We start from the raw sequence: 23,857 nt of genomic DNA on the forward strand, positions 1-23,857 counted from the left end.
AAGTGTTTCAATTTCAGCATTGGAAAACTTGCTGTAATTAAAGTTGCATTTTCTTTTGCCTTTATAAGGCTTCTCTGGGCTTCCTACATTAAAATTATTATCTCTATATTCAATGCAAAGTTTGTTTTCACATCCTCCCTCTGGAGGACATCCTGGAGGTGTCTCACTTCATTGATTGAGTGAAGGTATGAGGATGAATTAGTTTGATTAAACCTGAACACCCATAACAAACCTAATCAGGGGGAATTAATTTAGGCTGATTTTATGCGTGATCAACCAAAAAAAAAAAAAAAAAAATGGGCAGAAGAGAGAAAAAGAGAATTAAAACCCTATATCAGAGACATATGACTATCACCGACTTCTGCTAATATTGCTGAATATGATTCTCTTGCAGGTGGTATACAACTGGTCTCTACCCTTAAGTTCAAGAAGAAATCAGCAGATCATCACAACTAGAACCTTTCAGATACCATACAGGTTGGCTAAGAGACTTAAAAATGATGCATTGAAGGAGTAGTTTCCATAGACTTGACTAAGATAACGTTTTAAAAAGAATTATAACTGCATGTTCCAGAAGGGCAGGAAAGGATGACTTCTTGTTGCTCTTTGAAAGTATTTACAAGACTGGTTTGCACTTGAGTTAGTTTCTAAACAATAGTTTTTAGAAGGATAGAGTTTGTTTGAAAATGTTTGAGGAGTTGCTTGCTTTTGTAAAGATATAAGAAGTATATTGATAAGTACGCAATATAAAATAATGCACAAATGAAAAAAAAAAAGGTATTTCATTCCAGGAATAAACAAAACTTCTTTTTCTTTTACCAGAGGCACCATCTTCATAAACATTCAAGCTTCCCTGCAGGAGTCTGGAAGTGTTCCTCTCTCCATGAAGCATCAGTACCTTCATGCAAATATAGAGGCACAAGTAACGGTTGCATCCATCATCTTAGTAGGTGTCTACGTGTTGATCATATTGGAAGTAAGTCAGTTTTGTACTTTGATTTTCTTCTTTTCCCCTAAGTTGTAAGTGGAGCACAAGAAAGGTTTTCAGTCTTGGGCTTTGATATAATTCTAAAATGTGTATATAGCTTCTTTGTGCACCATCAGTGATGCTAATGGCAGGAATAAGATACACATGGGGAAATTGTTCTGCATTGTAAGTGATTTTGCCAAGTTCTTTCGATGCTACAGTGATCTTGTATGTTTTTCTATTACTCTCTATAAGTTTTTTAATATTTCAACAGAATTGTAGTTTTTTTGTGAGAGTAAAAATAGGTCAGAATCGTGAAAGGTGTTGAAAATTTGTTTTAAAGTTAATTATTTCAAGGTGAAGAAAAAAACTATTTTGTTATTTACTTTCTCTAAGGTACCTCAAATTATGAACTTAGTGTACTTTCCACAGGTTAAAATGAGCATATATTTTAATAAGTGACTTTTAGACATTCTTTAACTGTATTATTTGAAGAGGAAATGGAGCTTGAATTAATACAAAGTCAAGAGACAGGGAACTTTTAACATATATTGCAACAACATTTCAAAACCTTGAGGTAGTAAATCCAAAAAAAATGCATTGCATCACACTAAGAATGGAAAACATAAATAACACAGAACTTCAACTGAATTCTTTGAATTGAAAACACTTACTGTTATCTTAAAATGAATTGCACATGGGGAGGAACACTTTAAAAAAAAAATTTTAAATTCATATGAGCATCCACACTGTCAATTCTCTGAGTCTAATCATGCCTAATTTATATTAGTATGAAACAAAGAAATAAATGAAATTAAGTCTACAAGGTACTCCACATTATATATGTCCAGTATGCTCATTTTTCTTCCACATCCATTGCATATTTTGAGCTTTTCACTCTGTTCCTCATTAAAATGGTAAGGTTGTAGAACTTCACCTAATCAAATACCAATAATGGATGCACACAACACAGCAGATGCTTTAGATATTTAGATTATGTTCAGCAATGATTTCTTTCTAAACCTAAAAATGCCTCTTTGTACATTATAAATGAACAAAGAGATATTATATTAAGTGCAGAGGGGCATTGGACTAGATTTTTCTCTAAATATGTGTAGACATGCAGCACAGCCCCAAAATAGTCTTAATATTTTTAAATGCAAATTATTTTTTTTTAAAAAGCTGAACCAAACAAAATTCCTCACCCCTAAACCCCAACTATGCAACCTTTTAGCAGTTGCAAAAACATCAAGTTTTAAATGTATGTAACGGAGGGTTTTGTGTTTGCATCCTGAAAATCTGCTTTGGAAAAATTAATGTGTGAAAAGGAAATAAAGACTTGAAACTGAAAAGCAGAGCCAAGGAAAGCATTAATTTTCCTGTTACTTTTAATAAAGAGCCTTAAAACCACTCATTAAATTATTGCCTCTGTGAAAATATCAAGGAAAGATTTCTATTGTCAGCAGAAAAATTATTTCTGCAAATTCAAAGGTAGAAATAAGTATGCATAAGTAAACTTTTGTGAAATTTTGAAATTTAGAGTGTGGAAAGCCACATATTGCGTTATGATATTAGCCACTTTCTCCATAGCATCTACAGGAATGACAAATGCTACAACAAGAGTAAATTCCAAACTCTTTGTTTTAAATTCTATGGTTTCCTCGTGGATTTCTTGCAAGCAATGGATGTTAATATTGTTGGAATATGTAATAGTGGCTTTCATCATATTCAGTATTTATAACTTCAGTGCCTGAAGTCCTGCTTTCTCAACACATTGCACTTTCTATCCCTTTAGCTGTTTTCACTGTTGGAGAAATCAATGTTACTGCAGAAACGATCCCTTTAATTTTTTAAAGAGAGAGATTTTAATTTTTGGTGTTGCTGCTCCCCATCTTTTATCAGTCTTTGTTATTTTCCTGTATTTTATTAATGAGTATTTGCAATACAGCTTCTGATTCAGACACTGTGGACACACAAACCAATTTTAGAGCAATATTTTCACATCTTTTCTTTAAAAGTGAAGAAAAAGGAAGCATTTTCTCTGTTACAAAACACAAGCGCCTCTATTTCTTCCTGCACAGCCTGTTTTCCCCCCGCATGAATGGTAGATCTTGCCCACAGCCTCCTCATCCCCACTGTCCTCATCTTTTAATCATTTCCAGCTCTTTTCCTCCTGTTCTTTGCTACCTTAGTCACCAGGGACTGCAAAAGAGGCTGCAAGAGCTTCTGCTTCCTGCAGATACAGGATGATGGGAGAAGATTGCCAAGTAAGAGGTTCCAGCTGGAAACTGAAGTGCATTTACTGTAAACAGTTGTCTTCTCCAAACTTTTACCACTGTAAACATGCAGGGTAAAATCTACTTTGAGGCAGCTGTTTGCCTCCATGTTAGCATCAAATGTCTAAATTAAGCGCCCCACCTTGTCAGTGGAAGTCTCAGGATGTGCTGTTCTTCAGAAAACAAGCTGTTGAACTTCATTTCTTCAGGCACTTATTTTCAGTGTTGTTTCTTTTCCGACTGATTCCATATTATATATTCGTAAAATACAAATATGTTTCTGATAAAAGAAGATGCCCCTTTTCCTCTTTAATTCCCAATGATTTCTAGTTTCAGGCTTAACACAAATATGAATATTTTCTTCACAATTCTACCACTCTACCTCTTGAAATTTTTTATATTGCTTTTGACTCTCTTGGTCATGCCTCAGTTTTTTGTTTGGAGTTTGTGGGCTAATTTCTTTTTTTTCCCCTTTATGCAGTCATCTATTCTTTCATTACATGTTAATTCTCTTGAAAATTATTTTCTTCAAATATCAATTCGTTCCCTCTTAGCATTTCAGTCTCCTATTCCCTCCCCTTGTCCCAAAGAAGAAAAACATTCAGCTTCTTGTGGTGCTTCTGCTTTGATCTAATCTATACTATTTTATAGGCTTGTTGAAAATCACAAAGTATTTAATTTTGTTATTGAAAGTATAAACTGCGCAGGAAATTCAAAAACCTGCACGTTAAAATAAGAAAGAAAGTGTGCCAGATTTGCTTTTGTTGATCTCACCTCTCCTGTCTGACCCTCCAGGATTACTGTGGAAACACTGGTTAATGGGTTACAAGTATGTTTTCACATTGGTCTACAGACACATCTGGTGTAAAAGGTGGATGTACAGAGTTCTACACTGATGTTGCTGTATTAAATCAGTTTACAATGCATTTTCAGACAGGTTTTTTCTATTTTTGATCCTCAAAATGTGTATACTCTCTTGACTGTAAACTTGGAAAAAAAAAAGCTAGAAAATTTAATTTTTATAAACCTCTGCTCCAAACATCTTTGTTTTTTTCAGCTGAGTGTATTTGATCCTTTACCTTCTTCAATTTCCATAATTCTTCCAAAAAAAGCATTTTCCTGTGTGACTGAAGTGATTATTGTAGCTCATTAACTGAATGATGTGTCATTTCTGGTCATAAGGCACGGTCAAGGAAAAGTAGTGCAGATAAAATCTCATTGTTAGCTATCAGTTAGACAGATTAGTTAGATACTTTTTCTTTCTCACCTTGTCCCTGTTTTTGTATAGACAAAATGGGATAATACACTGGTTATGCTTAAGAGAAATCTACCTGCCCATCTATATTTTAAAATATCTGTTAAAATATTCAAGGTTTACTGGTATGCAAAAAAGTTTTTTGGCTTTTTAAAGCTCTTATTTGTAATTATTAAGTGCCTATTTGAAGTTATGTTGAAGCTGCATCAATTAGAAATATGTAAGGAGGAATGCTAGACATCAATTATTAAAGGATAGAGCTCATTAATTGAAATGAATTAATGTGTGCCCTTGTCCAACACTTTCCCCTAATAATATATTTGTTTTGTGTGGTGTGTTAAAGTGCAGTGTTAGCTGTTTATGATACTTGAATGAGCAGAAGCAAATGTGAAATAATTGCTTTTTAAAAGCTATTTTGTAAAACATTACATTTAATCAGGAGAAAAGGCAAAATAACAATTATTATACCAAGTTAATTTAAAAATTGAAGAAAACATAAGAGATACCAATAGCATGTCAAATAGCAGAAAAGTGATACAAGCAAGTATCAGAACATCTCTGAGAGCCTCTTTAGGACTTATCACAAGTGGTATTATTTAGCTACATACCCTGTCTTGTAATTAGCACTAAGAAAGATCTTTCCAGGATCTTTTAAATGGCATTTTAATGATCTGACATCCTGAATGACATTTACATGTCTGTATTTCTTCTCAAAACACAAATACTTGAAAGTGCAAGATCTGGCCTTAAAAACTCTAGTTTCTTACTAACATGAAGTATGGGCTTATAATCACAATTTAAATTACTTTAATGGCAATGGAGTGTGTCAGTTTCTCTCCATATTACTTTTCTATTATTAACTAACTTAAATTATGAATAAACATCCCCTAAGCCTAATTTCTTTAATTCATATCAGAGTGATTTTTTAATAGCATCTATCCAGCAGAAATTAGTTCCAGAGAACAAAACTTTTGTGTGATTTTAGTCTGACCATTTTTCTGTCATTGCAGGCTAGTTGAACCAGTGTTTACTGGCAGGAAATATTTTCACAACTGAAGCAAGGTGTTATTACTGCAGTTTACACTCGCACAGTCCAGATTTTTTAACAAAAATTATGCTTTAGAGAGGTAATAGGAAAAGAGAAGAAATAGTCCTTGGCTATTACGATGCATAACATTAAGTGATAGAAATAATCTTAAGGGATTAAGATTATTTTTTCTGATAAGGAAAGTAACAGAAAGTGTGTCTGATCACAGAAGCGATCAGCTTAGTCAGCACAGCTTCTTGCTTCCCATCCATTCTTGTATTGATCGGTTTTTAGATACAGACCGAGAAGAGTGTGGATTAGAATGTTCCCACCTCCACATATGTCCTCCCAAAAGATTGGTAGCAAAGGAACAGAAGAAAATCCATAGCAGTTATTGGAAAAGATCATGTGAAAAAGGAAGTAGTAGCTGATGCACTCCCTGGCCTTTTGTCAGAGACAATATATTCCTGCTGCTATGGATTTCATTTGTTTTAGGATTAAAAAAATTGTGAAGAGGAATTAAAACAGTGCTGTAGGGTTTGCCAGAAAATTAGGGACAGGTTATCAGAACAAACCTTCTACTCTCCTTGGTAAGAGTCCAAGCCATACCTCCCTGGGCAAGAATAAAACTTTCCCCTTATCTGCCCCACTGTCTGGGGGTGGTAGAGAGTAAAAGAACCCAGAAGTTTTAAATACTGAGACTCTGAGGGTTGTACAGAACCTGAATCAGGGTAATGAAACCTAAACATAAAATCCAGTAGTAAAACTTACTGTAAATAGAAATCTAGCTTCCTCTGGAACAGTCTAACCTCATCTGCCCTGGACAACAAATGGTTTTGGATCCTGTTTGGAGTCCCCATAACTCTGAAGCACCTTTACCATTCAAAACTCTACTTCCCCCCATAACTCCTCAGCTGAAAGTGTGCGCTTTGATGAGGGCGCTCTTGCCATCCCCACGAGAACTGGTTTTAGGACGTAAACTGAGGGTGTGCAGTAAAGCTTGCTGAGGTCGATGCTGGATGACTGGATTGAACAAGGAGATCCAGACATGGGACAGATCCATCTATCCTTTCTCCCAGAGTGAAATATTCAACAAGTGGCACCCTAGATATTCTTCCAGAGAGAACAGTCTGCTACTGAGCTACCAATTAAGCAGTACAGACAATCACCCTTTACTGTCATTCCCAAATGCCTTTTCCCAGTTTAGGAGGAGGCTGTGACCTCTGTGTATTTTGATCTCAGTGATTTCGAGAAGCTCAGAATTACTTTCAATCTGCTGTGCAGGAGCGTTGTGAGTTGCTCCTCATGAGGCGGATTTGATCAGTACCTCCAAGGTGCCAGGATTTCTATTGCTTGCGTAGAGTAGAGCCTCTGCCAACAATGAGGCTCTAAAAAGACAGGGCCAGTACCAGTAAGATAAACTAGTCATTTTTACCAGCCCTAGCTACAGCAAAGGCAAGAAAGCTTAAAGGAAGCAAAATTCTGTAAGACAAGGAAGGGATGGGTTTCAATTAAAACAAAAATGCAATATAACAGCAAGCAAAATCCCCAGCTGGATCACAGCTTGATATGTTATAATAACAATTTTGTATTATTAATCCAATATGAATATTGATTTTACACTGACTATTGCCTGCCTAATTGTTAGATCTATCTTGGTAGAAGTCTGGCTGTGCTCTGAATATGTGTGTTTTAAAGAAAACACTCCTTTTGGGCACTATGGTACTTCAGCAGCATGTAAACTGTCTCTAATTAAGAATGAAATAGGAAAAAAATTGCCACTGGATGGTGCTGCTCACTATTCTAAGGAATAGATAGGATTGTCTGCTTTAAAAGGTGTTGTCAGGCTTCTCTTTTCACAGAATGCTATTTTTTGAAATAATACCAGTCATATTTTCCACACTAAATGCAAAAACTAATTTCCAAATGGCTGTTTGCTAGTTTCTGTGCCTTTTAAACCTAATTTTGAACTGTATTTTTTTCAATTTGTGAAAAACTGGCAAATACAAATGTTTTGCCCTGCCTTGCATACTACGTATTTTGTGGCTTGGTGTGTTTCCTTTCTGTTTGAGAGAGGGAACAGAACATTAAATTAGCTTAATTGAATGCTGCCGTTCAGGTTCTACCCTGCCTACGGCAACCAGAGGGGTAGAGAGCCATGAAGTCTTAAAATTTTAACAAGTTGTTAGAACTCACGTACACTTCTAATGCACACAAACAGGGATGAGAGCCACTCAGCTCTTTCTGGGGCCTCAGATGGCGTCTTCAGCAAGAGCAAAGGCAAAAGTGAAATTAAAAACTAAAAGTGTAGGGGGCAGGTTTGAAGGGAGATATGATGACATGTTTTAAAGAGGAAAAAAAAAATCAGAGAAGAAAAGTGGAGTGAAAAAAAAATAAAAAAGGAGATGTCAGGGATGAAAGACTCTCCAGAGGAACAGCTAGCTGGAGCAGAAAGTTCCCTGTAAAGGTAATGCAAGTACTGCCGCTTGCTCTACTGTTCATAGTGCGTGGCTGTATTTATGTATGGCTTATTAACCTACTATTTTAAGAGGACTGACAAAAATTCAGACTGGAAAGGTAAAATTTCATTATTTGGTCCATGTAATTTGTTTGTACTATAAATTCCCAGTCTTATTAGTCTCAAGAATAGAGATAACTGAGATAGCTGGGAAAATACAAATGGTGGCATCTTCTTCCATTTCAGAAAATGTTCTGAAACTGTAAACATAATTGAGGGTCTCTCAGTTCTCACAGATGTCTTTAGGATGCTAAGGATGAGGGTGTGCATTGGGAATGACATCAAAGTACCTGGAGTGGATGGAGTCAGCAAAGCCTGCTGAGGTAGGTGCTGGAGAACTGGATTGACCCTTACAAGACAGAAAGCTTGTTCCTAGACCAGCCTGCTGGTGAACAATGGCTTTGATCATGTTGGCCCACAGAAGTAGTTTGGTTTATTTTCTTCTAGGTTCTTTACTGCCTCATGACCACATCTCTTTACTTAAGTCATGTAGAACATGTTTTATGTAGCTAAAATATTACAGGAATGAGTGCCTTGGCACCTAAAAATGCCCACCATCCTCTCTTTCTGCAGGGCTCACCTTTCTATTAATGTGACTGGACTCAAGGCCCTGATTTACAGAACATGAGTTTGTTCATTTCTCTATGTGTCTGTCCACCTCTGTAACAAGACAAAATCCCAAAATTCATACCAAGTACAGATATACTTTTAAAATTTGACTCACAGGGGCTATCATGCTATCAGATGTTACTAGATGCTACCTTCTGGAGTTTTCTGAAGATATATAAAACTGATTTTCTTAACATCAGAACCATTCCAACATGTAGAGTCTGGAAAACATCCACTTATGACTGTAGTGATATAGGTATGGAAGATTTGTCTCTTTTGTATGATTCTGCTAGAAATATTAGCTAGCTATTTCTGATAGAAAGATTACCTTTTTGTCCCTCTTTACCTTAATATTCTGAGGTGAGAGGTTATTTCAAAACAAAACTCAATTTAGCAGTCATTTCAACCCCGATCTCATAGGATTACACCCTCTTTTGGGTCCTCTGTCCATCATCTGCACAAATGATACCTGCCCCCTTCCTTCCTAGTTCTATGTTCTTTTCTTCAGCTTTATTTTTCCCTCAAGTTTCCAAGGCATAAAAATTCAGTAGTTTGTTTCATCTCATGCATCAAGGGTATATTTGTCTTTGCATCACTCAAGGATCACTTTGAGCCAGTTAATCCAATGTTCCATATCAGCATGAAGCTTTAGTAATTTTGTTTTCTCTACAAACAGCAAGCAGTGACATAGCTGAGGAAGAAAACTCATAGACTCTGAAAAGATTGTAAATTGTGCACATTGTTTATTCAAACCCTTTGACAGAGCTTTGGAGTAACAAATATCTCTGCAGAATCTAGAATCATCCTATAGATTTTCGGTAGAGAAGAGGGGAATGAATTAATCTGCTAATTTATTCCCAGAAAATAATTTGATTTCTTAAGTCGCTCTCTCTGTCTATCTCTCTCCCTGATTCTCTCTCTGCATTATTTTATGTATAGAAAGAATTGATTTCAGCTTAATGCAGTTAACTTAATCACAGGGTTTCAGGACTGCTTATCCTAGACAAGAATTATAGGATATCCTTACCTTGTATTTCTTAGCTTGTTCAAGTTAATGGGCTGTTGTGGTTTAACCCCAGCCAGCACTCAAGCCCCAGGAAACTGCTCATCCACTCCCCCACCAGAGGGATCAGAGAAAAAAAATCAAAAGGATAAAAGCTAGAAAACTCCTGGATTGAGATAAAGACAGTTTCATAAGGAAAGTGAAAGCAGCATGCAAAGAAAGAAAAACTGGAATGAAAGAAAGAAAAAAAGGAATGACTTCAATTCTTCCCATGGGCAGGCAGGCATTCAGCCATCTCCAGGAGAGCAGGGCCCCATCATACAGAACTTGGGAAGGCAAAAACCATCACTCCAAATGTCCCCCCTTCCTCCTCCTTCCCTCTCTTTATATACTGATCATGATGTCATATAGTCTGGAATATCCCTTTGGTCTGTTGGGGTCAGCTGTCCTGGCTCACAATGTCCCATGCATCCATAGTCTGCTCATCAGCCTGGCAGTAGGAAAAGCAGAAAAGGCCTTGGCTCTGCCTGAGCCCTTCTCAGCAATGACAAAAGCATCTCTACATTATTAACCCTATGCTCAAAACATATCCAAAATGTAGCCCTCTACCAGCTCCTGCGAAGAAAATTAGCTCTGCCCCAGCAAAAACCAGCACACATATCATAGGGATAAAAGTGAACTGCTACAGGCATTTTCTTGGACACCATATAGTATTACTTTTCATCACTTTCTATTTAAGATACTCATCTTGTAAAGTTTTTATATTGTGTACCATTGCAGTAGAAAGTGACAAGCTGTTGCCTTACATGACTTCCCCTAAGGCAGGGTTGCTTATACCAGGACTTCCTCCACTGACATTAAATCAGAACAAGTAATTTGGCACACTATCTGAGTAGAAATAGGTATTATAGCAGAATGTCATAGATGGGTGCTTTCTTTCCTTGGGGTTGAGTAGATGTTCAGAAATTACAAAATTTGCTACAAAATCTAGTGTTTCCATTTAAAAATAGTAATATAAAGTTGGGCATTTGTCTTTAAAAATACCTTATTGACTTTAAATGAATATATATGGAATTTTTTTTTCACAGTTACAGGCATAAATATTTATTGTGCAAAGAATGAATAAGAGTGCATGTTAGTACTAAGATATGATAATGTTTCTAAATCCACAGATTTCTCCAGGCAGTGCTCTTAACTGGTCTTGGTCACATATTTCATGCAAATGGCAGTACTATAATATTGATTCACCATTGATTTCTTGTAAAAATGAGTAAACTTTTAGTGCAGGAATTTTTTTTTTTTCCCAAGCAAGACATACTTATGTACAGCGATGCCGTTTTGACATATTTTGACTTATAAAAATGAGATTAATTATTAGATTTTTAAAATATTTAACCTAGTGTAAAGTCTTATTTTATGATTCATGCCTGCATGTATAGAATACATATAGTGTCCTAATCTTCAGACGAAGATAAAAATAGCTGTTCTTGCTGTCACAGATTTTTGTGATGCTTGGAGTCACTTTGGGATTCTTGATGCACATCGTCTTTCACCAGTGTACCTTACATGCTTACCTCGAGTTGCTCTAGCCCGTCCCTGCACCCTGCAGCAGCATGTCATTCTTTCTAAGCTATGTGAAGCAGCTCCCTTTTGCCTCATTAAAATCCCTACAGTTTACTTACTACTGCTTAACCGGATAATTCTAAGGCAATTAATTTTCTGTTATCATTCATTTTGCACAAGCTGTTGAGGCACATCTCCTCTGAGGGGTTCCCATGTGCTGGACACAGTGGCCCACGGCTGAAGGAGCAGCAGAACTGCTCCAGCAGAGCCTGTGCAGGGAGCAAACTTGGGGCAGGAGGGTGAGGAGTTAAAACATTAGCTGCCATCACCAGCTGAAGGGGAGGTATGTTGCTATGTTTTCACTAACTGGTACTGGTCAGTCTCTTTGCCAGAGGTGAGCATGTGGAAAATCAAATCAATATGTCTGGCATCACAGACTTTCTTTTTCTTCTGCTCTGAACTCCTCTGTAAGTGACTATATCCTGTATTCCTAGTCTGTTGCTTTATTGTGTCCAAATTGTACAATTTGCCAGAAATAAAGCAAATCTCCCTGGATTAAGAATTTGGTGCCATACAACTTTGAAGTGGATCTACAGCAAGGCAGAGTTCAAAGTATTTCAGGTCTTTTTTTTGACCCTTGTTCTCTATCATCAGCTCAGATTTTCAGTCATGTTGCTTGACAGTTAGGAAAAGTTACCTAAATTTTAAAGCTGAATTACCATTGTTTTTGTGCAATTTCCATTTTTGATTACAGCTTCTGATGCTAGCGTTAGACTTCTGCATTAATTTTCCAAAATGTGGGGCTTTGTGATCCACTTCTTTTGATCCGCTTAAGAGTGAATCAAATATGTGTACCCATTAAAGACTGAAGTTTCATCTGTATCCTGAGAAAACAATTGGAATAGTCCAACGCAAAGCAGACCACCAAATTTTGTAAAATGCGTGACAGCAAATTATAAGACAACTCCATCTAGGGATGTGACTGAGGAGTACATTTTCAGAGGCGTTCAGGCTAACAGTGTCTTGATTGGCTTTAGGAAAAACTGTGGAAAAAACCTCTTCCACTGCTGAGGATCTCTTATTTTAACCAAATCAATCCTTATTAAAACATAACAAGGAAAAATACAAAACAAAAAGTCGGAAAAAAAGCTATCCTAGGGTAAATTTTACTTCTCTCCCTCCTTGTCACCTGAGAATAAAGAAATAAACTAGAGACTTCATAAAATCTAAGAGGGATTTGGCTGTTGATTTTATAAGGAAGATCTCAGCTGTTCTGGAGGCAGGTGAAAAATACATGAAACCCATATGTGGATATAGGCTTGGAAATAACTGCATCTTTGTCGAAATGTAACAATGTTGTCACTCTATCAAATGTAAATTAATTTATCAGTAAAATAAGAAGTTCAATAAAACAGAGTTCATCAGAGACAAAATGGATAAGAAATGACTATGGGCTGTGTTTGAAGCTTTATATTAAAATAATTGACACATATTTCAACCACTATTTATGACTTAAAACAAAGGACTTGTGGAAATGTTTGCTATGATATATCATTTACCAAATATCTTCAGAAACACATTTTAGAAATGCACATGTCCTGGATTTCAGCTGGGAAAGATATGCTTTGAAATAGCACGGAGGTCATCATTCAAATGGCTTCTAAATATTTTCCTTTTGTCTCCTGGAACACCATACAAGATTTAGTGTTTGGAATTCAGAATAATTTTTATAATGATGCTGTTGCAGTCTACCAAATGGTTTGATGAACTCAGTACAAAAATCCAAAGCACTTTCAAATAAAGAAATTTAAATCTGGGAAAGGTCTAGGCTTTCTAAATCCAATTTGCATTATAGTTCTGCAACTGTATATTGTTAATTAATGTCAAGAAAAAAGACTTGTGGCATAAAAGATTTGGGTAACTTTCATCTCTTACTTTAAAATGAACTCCTGAATTAAGAGTATGGAAACTATCAGTGAATCAGCATTCGGCACATTGTGTTTATCACACAGCAGGCAATCATGATACAAACTTTCTACAGAGAATTATGAAATAAAATTGTTAATTGTTAATTGTTAATTGCCTTTCTTAATCTTTGCTTATTCTGACTGACTCTATGAGGTTGCTATCAACACACCTATGTTGTTTCATTGTTGCAGCTTTGGGTATTTTCATTTTTTATATAAAATACTGTAAATATCCATTCCCTTTTTTTCAATTTTTTAATCTCTTAGCCTTGTAACGTCCTGTATCAGTGAGCTCAAAACTGAATCCGGCTTTGTAATGAGTGAAATCTGGACTGCATTGCTTTCAGTAGCACTTTGTACTGGTATTACTGTACCTTTGAAAAAGGCAAGAGCCCTATCCTTTGCTGTTGCAGTAAGACAGCACTGCTAGGTATTCTTCAGACAAAAATAAAGGTGATGGAGATGATGGCCTTTTTGCAAAGAGTTTATAATGTTTGCAGCTGGAATGGGAGGTGGGGAGTTCTAGCATACAAACTGATATACTAAAAGCTTTGTATCTTCCTCCTCATCAGTCCTGTCTTTCTCATCTCCATGGTCATTGCACAAGGGTGTGCCCTTTCTCAAGTGAGAGAACAATCAGATGAATATAGATGATTTCTCACTTAACCTTTAAAAATGTCTTTAGATTCAGAAGTCCACTAAGTCGCTCAGCTTTCCTGGGATTAAGTCTCTGTCTTAATTTATTTCTGAGCCCTTTCAATTCTCTACCTGAGCTGTTGTTTATGGATACACACCAAGATTCATCCTGAAAAGAGACTCATCCTCTTGCCAATCTTCAAAATGGTTTGGTCATCTGTAATATTTTTCAAAAGAATAATAATGGAATTTTGCTTGATATAAAGCCCTCCAAATATGTATTAGATAGAATTGTGGTTCAAAGAGTGTCAGAACTCATAAGCTGCACCTCCTAACTTCTATATTTGTAAGTTTTAAAAAATACTTGTGCAAATATATTATTTGTTAGGGGTTTATTTTCTGTGAAAAAAAAATTAAAGAGAGTAATCTATTTTCTCCTCAAGCTTCCTAAATATAAATTTTTTAATATTTGCATGTCTCAGAGTTTACATAAGTGTTCTTTATAGGCTTTACATTACTTTATGACTTTCATTTGATAGTTTGCTGGAATGGAGAGTTGTACATTTGCTAAGTTTTTGTAATAAAGCTTTGCACCTTGCTCATTCTTAAGGATATACTTTTGTATATCCTTCTTGAAAAACCACCAGAATGAAGGAACTGACAGATGACTTAATTTCTTCAGTTTCTTTCTGCATAAATTAAAGCCAACTTCACCCATAGGTGACAGCAAACTCTTGGAAACTGAAAATGCAGTCAACTCAATGCGTGCAATTAAGCATACAACAGTGACAGCAAAAGTGCTTATGTGGAAATATGCAAAAAGTCTGTAGCTAAACAAATCTCAGCAAACCTATGATATCTTTATGAGAACTGCAAAAGAGCCATCTAACGTGGGTGGGGATTGCATGAGAAGAAAAGCTCCAGTTTGAGGAGAGCTGAGGATTTCCCTTTAGCCTACGCTTGAGCTTTGCTCTGGTAAGAAGCTGATGCCCTCCCCTAATGGACAGCTCTGCTTGGAGAGAGCTGTAAGATCTGATCGCCAGCCAGAAGAGCTATGGAATGTTATCAAATATTCCCCACCTTGGCAGAATCAGAAGAGCCATATTTGGGCTTACATGTGAATGCACTGAAATGGGAAATCAAAAATGAGCCGGTGGGTTATCACACACATTTCTGTAGGAGCTGGTGGGAGCTGTAATCTGTGCTCTGAACAAGTAGGTCATTAGGGCATAAACATCTTGGTCTGATTTCCTGCTTTGTGACCATGAATAGGTTATTCTTCAGTGCATTTTTAAGGAAAACAGGAGAATGAGACAGATAATTTTTTTTACACTTGAGTTAGTAATTTATATATTTATTTTTCCAGTAGTTTGGTAAATTGTGTAGTTTTTTACCATTTCCATTAAAAGTTTATAATCAAGGAGAAAAAACAAAGCCAAATCTTTCCTTTTTTGCTTTTCCTTTACAAACGTGGAGGAGAGCCTTGAGATGCTCTCATCCTATTGTTCGTTATCAGCAAAATATTTCTTATGAAATTAGAGGCAAATTAAATATTTCTAGACTCTTTTATTTCTTCCTCAACAATAATTTTAACTTGTGTTGGAATAATATTTAAACACATTGATAGTGAAAGCTGGTAATTAGACTCAGTCTTTTGTAGTGTGATTTTCATTAATTACATGCTTACTTTAGCTGAGTTATTTTACACAATCGGTGATCTTCCAGACACAGAGGATTAAATAACTGCAGATGAATTCTTGGAGAAATAAAGCACATTTTCAGGGCACGCTTGCTGAACAAGCCCCTGTTAAGAATGAGATGGATCACCTCCTGGGCATGCATCTTCTTTCCATGGCATGTGAAGGGAAGCCAACAGGATGAGGCTTTTTGATCCTTAAGTTAGGGAAGATGAATTGCTTTCCTTCTTGGGTCACCTACTGGCAAATGTAAGAAACTGGTGCTGAAGTCCCTTCTCTACCTGGATATTAGAGATGAGACTTCCTAGCAGCATTTGCACAGGCAAGGCTTTAGATGATTGTTTTTTTCATTTTGTTTTATTTGGTTTTTAGTTTTGTTTGTGGGTCTTTTATTTATTTTTTTTTAATAGCAAAGTAATTAACCATCCTCTAGTCAGAAAAAACCCTCAAGCAAGCCAAGAAAATAATTGTGTACATGAGGTTTTATCCTTCCCCCCTCTCCTTTTTAATAGCAAGGAGATGCTTAGATGAGTCTGTGGTCAATTCTTACCCTTTGTTGCAGATTGTTCACAGGACCCTTGCAGCCATGCTGGGCGCTTTGGCCGCTTTAGCTGCCTTAGCTATTGTTGGGGAGGTAAGTTATCAAACTGCAAGTGCTCCCTTTATCTCTGGCTGTGGTGTCAGGTATCATTAATTTCCATGTTTGCCCAGCTCTAACTGAGCACATGGCAAAGCAGTGTTTTTTATGGTAGGACAGAAACTGGGGTGGGAAAAGAGGTCAGACTAATTTGTAGACAAGGGGAATACAAAAACGTCAATTGATGCTTTTTTATTCTGATTTGCAGGAAGCTGACTGCAACCATTTTCAGCTTAATCCAGCGTTAGTTTAACACTGTTATTTTCAGTAATGTTAGGCTACCAAGTGAACCTAAATGGAAATACACTGCTTTATACTACCCTAAATAATTACATCTCATGCTTGCATGTTCCAACCCTTTTGTTTCGCCTGCTGCTTACTCTTTTTTGATATATAGTCAAACATCAGATTGATTTTCTCGGTTGGTCTCATAACCATATCATTACTATGTTCCCTTTAATGCCCTCCAGTTTGTTCACAGGTGAAGTGGAATGCTTTTTGTTCTTTTACCAAAAAGGGAACTGCAATGTGCCATGTAATTTGTTTATCTTTTATTTCTGTAATGTTAAGTAAGGAACAACTAGACCAACCAATAGCCTGATAATGACCGACTTAGGATGCCAGCAGTATTTTGAATTAGTAATAATAATAATAGTAGTAATGGCAATAAAAAAGAGTCCTTTTTATGTAGCTTGTAGGAACACTTATTAATTTCCATCACATATACTTAAATAGTTCATCAATTAAATGGAGTTCATAAGTCATAGCTAATCACAAGTTAGGTGGCATTCACTCATAATCATATTTCTTGATTGCAGAGGCCAAGTATGGTCAAAGTGGTGGAGTGGATTGACTATGAGACACTGGCATTATTGTTTGGAATGGTAACTAAAATATATATTTTGCTTTAAATGTGCCAAAATAATTACATTCAGTATAGAGATGTTTCCTTTTAGAACATTTTGTTAATTGTCCTTTACTCAGACAACTTATGATGAACATTTGTCTCTTAAGGAATTTACCAAAAAGGATGAGGATCAGACCTCTGAAAGAGTCTTTTGAAATGTTGATCCTTTTCTATTTTTTTTTTCAATCTCTGAAATTGTATTGACAATGTGCTAAAAACATCCTTGGGATTTATAAACAGAAAAACCTGTTTAAGGGCCAAGTATTATCACTCTAATTTTTCTTTTTAATTTTGTTTATTCAAAGCCTTCCTCAAACACACTCTTCTGTAAGAGTTGTTTTCTATCTCACTGTTTTTTCTGAAGCTACAAAAAAGCAAGCCAGGAATGGAGAAGTAATATCTGATGAGATTTTAATCATATATTATTTTAATCACTTTGCCTAGAGCTATTTGTAGTAAAAAGCATTGTTCAAGTGCTATTAGACTCGAACACAAAATATACAGTATGCAGAGACAAAATTACAATTATCTGTTTCCATTCTGAAAGAAAAAAAAAAATCTGTTTAGAGCAAAGACAGAAGGACAGGAGACCTCCCAGATGTGGGAAAATGAAAGCATTTCTTGAAGCCACTCTCTTCTGTGCTCTGTAGAGTATTACTGCAGAGAGCAAACACACTTATTGGTTCTTCTTGATTAATGATATATGGGAGATACATTGAGTACTTAATATATGATGCCCACTTAGTCATTACAAATAAAATTCAACCAGACTCGTATGACATTTACAGACTGCTTATGTTGAGAAGTATATTTCACCATATGATGCATTAACTAGAGATATCTGGCAGCTGTAGTGGATATTCTAATATAAGGGTGATTAGATTCTCAAAGCTGTGTCAGATAAGAAGTCCATTTTTCAGTATCAGAAATTGCTTTGCTTTAATTTTGAGTATTAATTCAATTTCTTTTATATATCAGTTCCAAGGGATGATATTTTTCCTCATCTTTTGGCAGATGGTTTTGGTGGCCATATTTTCAGAGACTGGATTCTTTGACTACTGTGCAGTGAAGGTGGGTTTATTTGTTACTTTTAAGTATTTCTAGATTTATCAAGTTAGTATTTATTCAGAGCTGTCACACCAAGCACGATCTTTAAAGAACCCTTCTAAAGTCTACGTATACTTATCATATTAGAAATGACAGTGGTCATGTTGTAATACTGAAAAAATCCTTTGTGGATGAAAGGAAGCCCTTAATGCAATTTTGTTTCTACAGGAAATGTTAAAGGTCCCCAGTAGGGTACACAAGCATTTGGACACTATTAAGCTGAATATTTCACTGATTTTCCCAGGACTGCAGTTTTGCTGTAGCTGAACTGTCTATTTATGCCTGCCAGTGGGGCAGAAGAAATATGAGAACTATCTTTTAACTTTATGACCACACATGAAAAGTGGCCACAGACCTTTGCACAGTAGCAGAACAAAAGTTTACATGAAAAGTGTAATTCACAGAATCACAACCATAGAATTAGAGAACAGTTTGGGTTGGAAGCAACCTTAATAATCTTGTTCTAATCCACCTGCCATGGGCAAGGACACCTTCAACTAGAGCAGGTTTCTTAAAACCCCATCCAGTCTGGACTTGAACACTTCCAGGGATGGGGCATCCGAAGTTTCTCTGGGTAACCTGTCGTAGTCTCACCACCCTCACAGTAAAGAATTTCTAACTAATATCTAATCTAAGCCTACTCTCTCAGTTTAAAGACAATTCCTCTTGTCCTATCACTACATACCCTTGCCCAAAGCCTCCCCCCACAACTGTCCTATTGTCCCTGTCTAGGTACTGAAAGGTGCTGTGAGGTGACCCTTCTCTTCACCAGGCTGAATAACACAGATCTCTTCCAGCCTGTTCTCATAGGAGAGGTGCTCCAGTGTTTGTTGATCATGTTTGTGGCCCTCCTCTGGACTCACTCCAGCAGTGCTGCTCTGAGGATAGGGAATGTGTCCCAGGTGTGGAGAGGAAGAGAGGTGTAAACCATGTTAGTCCACCTGGGCATGCAGGCAGAGGATGGAGGCTCAGCCCTTCTCCTGCCACAGATCCCCTTTATGACTGGCAGCAGAGCGTGGTGTTTCTTCAGACTTGTTTCTTTGTTTATGTGATGGGATTGTTTGCCCATTTCCATGAATTATTTCCTTGCCAAATTATTTAATATTGGAGAGGGCGCTGTTGGAGTAATGGTGAAGGAATAGTAAATGCTCTGAGCTCATTGTTGCTTGACTTTGATCAAGTTGCTTTATCTATAATTTTTTGAAATCTAAGCTGGAGTGATGTAGTCCATTAATTTTGCTTCTGTTTGTTTTTCGAAGGCTTATCGGTTCTCTCGAGGCAAGGTGTGGGCCATGATTACGCTTCTGTGCCTCATTGCTGCAATTCTTTCTGCATTTTTGGACAATGTTACCACTATGCTGCTCTTTACTCCAGTAACCATAAGGTATTTTATTGTTATGGATTTGGACTTGGTCTTTTATAACCAGCAATCAGTAGTAGACATGTCTGCAAAATACTTGTTTGGAGGTTTTCTTAATCATTTAAATGGAAATCAGAACTTCAAATACTCATATTGTAGTAGAATAAAAAGCTAGCACTTTCAGAGGGATGGGTTGCCTTTTGCCTTTGCATTAATATTGAGCATGTATCTGAAACCTGTGAACACTGCCTTGGCAGCTAACTGTTCTGGTTTGTCTTCATATCTCAACTGCAATAGCATATTGTACCAAATGCTCCCTCGTAGATTTTTTTTTTTCCTGTAAAGCAGGCAGAATTTTTAAATTAAAGCTGCTTTATTCTTTGCTGGCTGATATTTATATTCAATTTTAGATAGCAATTTATGTTTTAGTGAAGTTGTTATCCCTTTAATATTAGTGACAAATAAATTTTCAAAAAGTCCATATTTAATCTAACAGCTTTTTCTTGAGTATGAAAATCTGAACTTCATTCCTGTTGGCGATCATGTCATTGGGATGGCTACTGGTTAATTGCACAGTTTGAGATTAGATATTTGGAACTTTGAGCAGACAACCATGAATTTAATTACTTCAGATTTCTGTAAATTAATAACATGTTATATGCAACTACATTTAATCAGTGTGGGATTCTAAATTACTGTTTAACCTGAATTTAACCTGTGTCTGATCAGGCAAATCTGTTTAATCCAGTTCAGTTTTGGAAAGATATAGTGTATTTTAGAAATGATGCTGAGAGATGTAATCCTTGCAGTCATTATCACATTAAAGTACACAAAATTCTCATAAGATATGCCCCTCTTTAAAATGCAGTGTAAAGCAGTAAAAACCAGTTTTGCAAGTGAAATTTATTCTAGACTGGAAACAGCTGGTGAATGAAGGCTCCATTTGTCTTCTGTCCGATTATATTTTAAAGAGATGGCTTTGCCACACCCTAATCAATAATTGCATTTCTAGCAGTAAGCAGCACTGGAGCTATTGAACACCAAGTTTTCTTTAGCAGTGTTACAGAATATTTTGGATAAATATAATTTGGGAATGGATTGAAATCCAGAAGTCAATGCAGCATAAAAAGCTTTTCACAGTCAGAGCTACAGTAACATTTATTCTGTTTTCAAAGAATCTTAGAATAGCCCAGGTTGAAGGGACCTTGAAAGACCATCTGTTCCAACCTTTCATGGGAAAGGAAGCCTAAATGAGATTATCTGGCACTCTCTTCAATTACATCTTGAAAACCTCAGGTGATGGGGACTCTACCACATCCCCAAGGAAGTTTTTCCAGTGGTTAACTGTTTTCACCATGAATTGTTTTTCTTATGTTGAGGTGAAATCTCTCCCTTGTACTCGTTGCCTCTTGTCTTCTCCATGTGGATCCTTGTGAAGGGAGAGCCTCTGCCTTTGTAGCCACCTTTAAGTAGTGGGCTTTTGTGCTAAAGATATACTAAGTCCTTTTGTTTTATACTAAATGAGCCTGTAACACTGAAGAACGGGAAACTCAGTATGTGGGAAACATTTGTATTTGAATCACTATCAAAACTAAAATAAAATTTTATCTCACCTACTAAAACCAAATAATTGCCTACTTCAAAAAGCTTCATGCTGGGGGTCATTTTCTTTTTTATCTTACTGCCATTGTCTATAGCTTCACTGTGTTGCACTGTGCAGTCTCCATTGCCATGGAGATAAAGCTTGCAGAAAATCATACTGACTCTGCGAACATAAGGGTTTATATTTCCTGTAATAAGGCCTAAAACATGATGCTTGTTTCACTCTGCATTTTCTAGTAACCTGCTAAAAAAGTAATAACTACCCCCTGTTACCTGTTGCTTATTTTCAAGACACTTTGTTATTGGGAACTGGAAAAGGCTAATATTTTTACACATGAAGAATTATGTAACCAGGATAAGTAAACTGAGGAACTGTTTTCCTGCCATATAGCTAAGATGTTCTGATGGTTTTATACTTTGGGCTTAGCCTTTGCTTACTTACATTAGAGCTCTATTTTCAAAATACCATTAGGCCCATCAAAAAGAAAGAATTGCTAACGAAAAGCTTAGCTTGTATTTTGAAATACTGGTAAGTCAAGGAGCAATGGAGTTAAAATTGCAAGTACAATTGTGGTCTTGTACCACAATTGATACATTTGGACCAGCTGTACTACAAAGTACCCTTTAACTGAATGATTTCATGCTGCTGAGGAAATAGTGTATTTTTGCACAGTTATCATTTTCCAGAGTTTTTATGTGCTGACATATATGCCATCTGACAGCGTTTTTTCTGAGTTTTAAATTGAAACTCTTGGTGATAGTGTAAGTGAATCAGGTTAAGGTTTCTGCAATACTCTTTTCTCTTTGAAATATAGGTTTTAACACAGACTTAGGCTAAACAGTGAAGTCCAACCCTTCTTTCAGAGAAATATGTGAGAGCATTGCAGTGAGAAGGCATTCTACCTGCACACTCTTCCCTCTATCTACTATGAGACATAGGGGACAATAATTTGAGTGTGGTCGCCATCTTTACATTCTGCAGCAACCTTTTGATAAGTTGTGAGGAGGAAAGCTGTTGTTTCTTACTCCAAAGTGCTTAGGTGTGACTTTAACTTTCAACTTTTATTACCAAAGCCCAAGTTTAAAGTCAAACACGTACTTCAGGACAGAGCGGATTACACGGGTGTGTGCGTAAATGTAATTTGTGAGTTGGAGTAATCTGTGTGAGGATTACTCTGTGTAAGTGGGCTTTGAGTTCAAATGGATCATGTGGTTACTGAGTCAACCCCAGTGTTTGTCAAAGCACTTTAAGGTGCTTCTTATTAAAGAAGCAATTTACTTTCTCTTATCAAAGCAGCATCCTACCAAAGAAGTATTAAGTATCTTCAAACTGCTAAAAAAACATTTTGAGAATTTTTAAACCATAAGGAATGTGTATTTTCTGCTCTTGTTTCATCCCAAATAGAAATACTTATAATCAAGCTTTAGAGAAGGAGGAAAATAGGAACAGAATAAACTGAATAAACCTAGCCTGAAAGCTAAAGTCTCTAATAGATGATTCATGGCTAATAGGCAGCCTGCACAATCCTCTAGCACTGCTTCTCACAAGAAAGTTAATCAGTGTTGCTGAGTGCAGAGCCTGTGGTTGACCAGAATCGTTTTCCACAGGTCAGTGCAGCTTAAGGCCCATGGTTTCAGAAGCTGTATCACACTGAAAATTTGAAATGCTATTTTCTGTGTAGTCCGATTCTTGTAGTAGTTGGCTACTTTTAATTAAATGCTTTTAAAAATGCATCAATTTTGTAGGCATTAATAACTGCATTTTAGATGTAAAGAAAATCTATAAATTTTCATTTACATTGTTATAATTACTCTAGCACAATAAATGCTTTAACACAGCATTTATTGACACATTATGTTTATAATGCTACCTTTTGTCTGTGAAATGACTGCATTTTGTAATTTTTGTGCATTTTAATATTTAAGGTAATTTATCCATGGGATAAGAAGTTAATTTCATTATCTTTACACTGCAGGCTCTGTGAAGTACTTAATCTTGATCCTAGGCACGTCCTGATTGCGGAAGTAATCTTCACAAATATTGGGGGGGCTGCCACTGCTGTTGGGGATCCTCCAAATGTGATTATTGTTTCAAAGCAGGAGCTGAGGACGAGGGTATGTACTGCAGTTGTTTGGCTACTAAAATTAAGTAGTGGTGTTGACCTATGCAATGTTGATCCTTCTCTTCCCCCAGACAGCCATATAAACAGAACATAATCGACTTTTTTTGCTGTGCTACTTCTTTTTTAGTAGGATGATCAGACAGAAGAGAGTGATCTTTTGGGGACAAAATAGTGATGAAGAATAGACTTTTTGATCTGGACTAAGAATTACAGTTTCCTTTTTTTGTTGTTGGTGAGGATTTCCTTATCAATGACAAAGTGAGGAAAGAAGCACAACAATGGAGGGCTGCAGACAGGGCAACAAGTTGCAAAAAACGAAAAATATGAAAATGAAGATGAAAATCCATCCATTTTTTCAGTATGGGTTTTCTCTCAAAAGTTAAATATGAGACAATTCTACATTTTACAGAGTTGCTTTGCCCCTGTAGAGGCATGACGCACGTGAGGCACTTTATCCTTCAAGCACAGCCCAAGAGGATGTGGGGTGTGAGAGGGGGGTGGGTGCTTCTCCCATGCAGCACAGACTGTGGCTGGCTCCCACCTCCTGACAATGTTTTGCTATCTTCAGGCTGCAGAGACAGATTTTAGCTTCAAACACTTGGC

At 36.5% G+C, this 23,857-nt stretch overlaps 1 protein-coding gene across 3 annotated transcripts in view; it reads left to right on the plus strand.

The window, feature by feature from the left end:
* The window catches only part of OCA2 (OCA2 melanosomal transmembrane protein), a 185,602-nt gene that overhangs the window by 57,919 nt on the left and 103,826 nt on the right, over nt 1–23,857 (plus strand). For all 3 annotated transcript variants that reach the window (XM_068182671.1, XM_068182669.1, XM_068182670.1), the window contains 7 exons: nt 395–477; nt 823–976; nt 16,081–16,152; nt 16,974–17,039; nt 18,077–18,133; nt 19,429–19,553; nt 23,108–23,246. In XM_068182671.1, coding sequence (XP_068038772.1) covers nt 395–477; nt 823–976; nt 16,081–16,152; nt 16,974–17,039; nt 18,077–18,133; nt 19,429–19,553; nt 23,108–23,246 — 696 coding nt within the window. The remainder of the gene's footprint in view (nt 1–394; nt 478–822; nt 977–16,080; nt 16,153–16,973; nt 17,040–18,076; nt 18,134–19,428; nt 19,554–23,107; nt 23,247–23,857) is intronic.

This window comes from Anomalospiza imberbis, chromosome 2 (assembly GCF_031753505.1).
Source record: "Anomalospiza imberbis isolate Cuckoo-Finch-1a 21T00152 chromosome 2, ASM3175350v1, whole genome shotgun sequence".
Lineage (NCBI taxonomy): Eukaryota > Metazoa > Chordata > Aves > Passeriformes > Viduidae > Anomalospiza > Anomalospiza imberbis.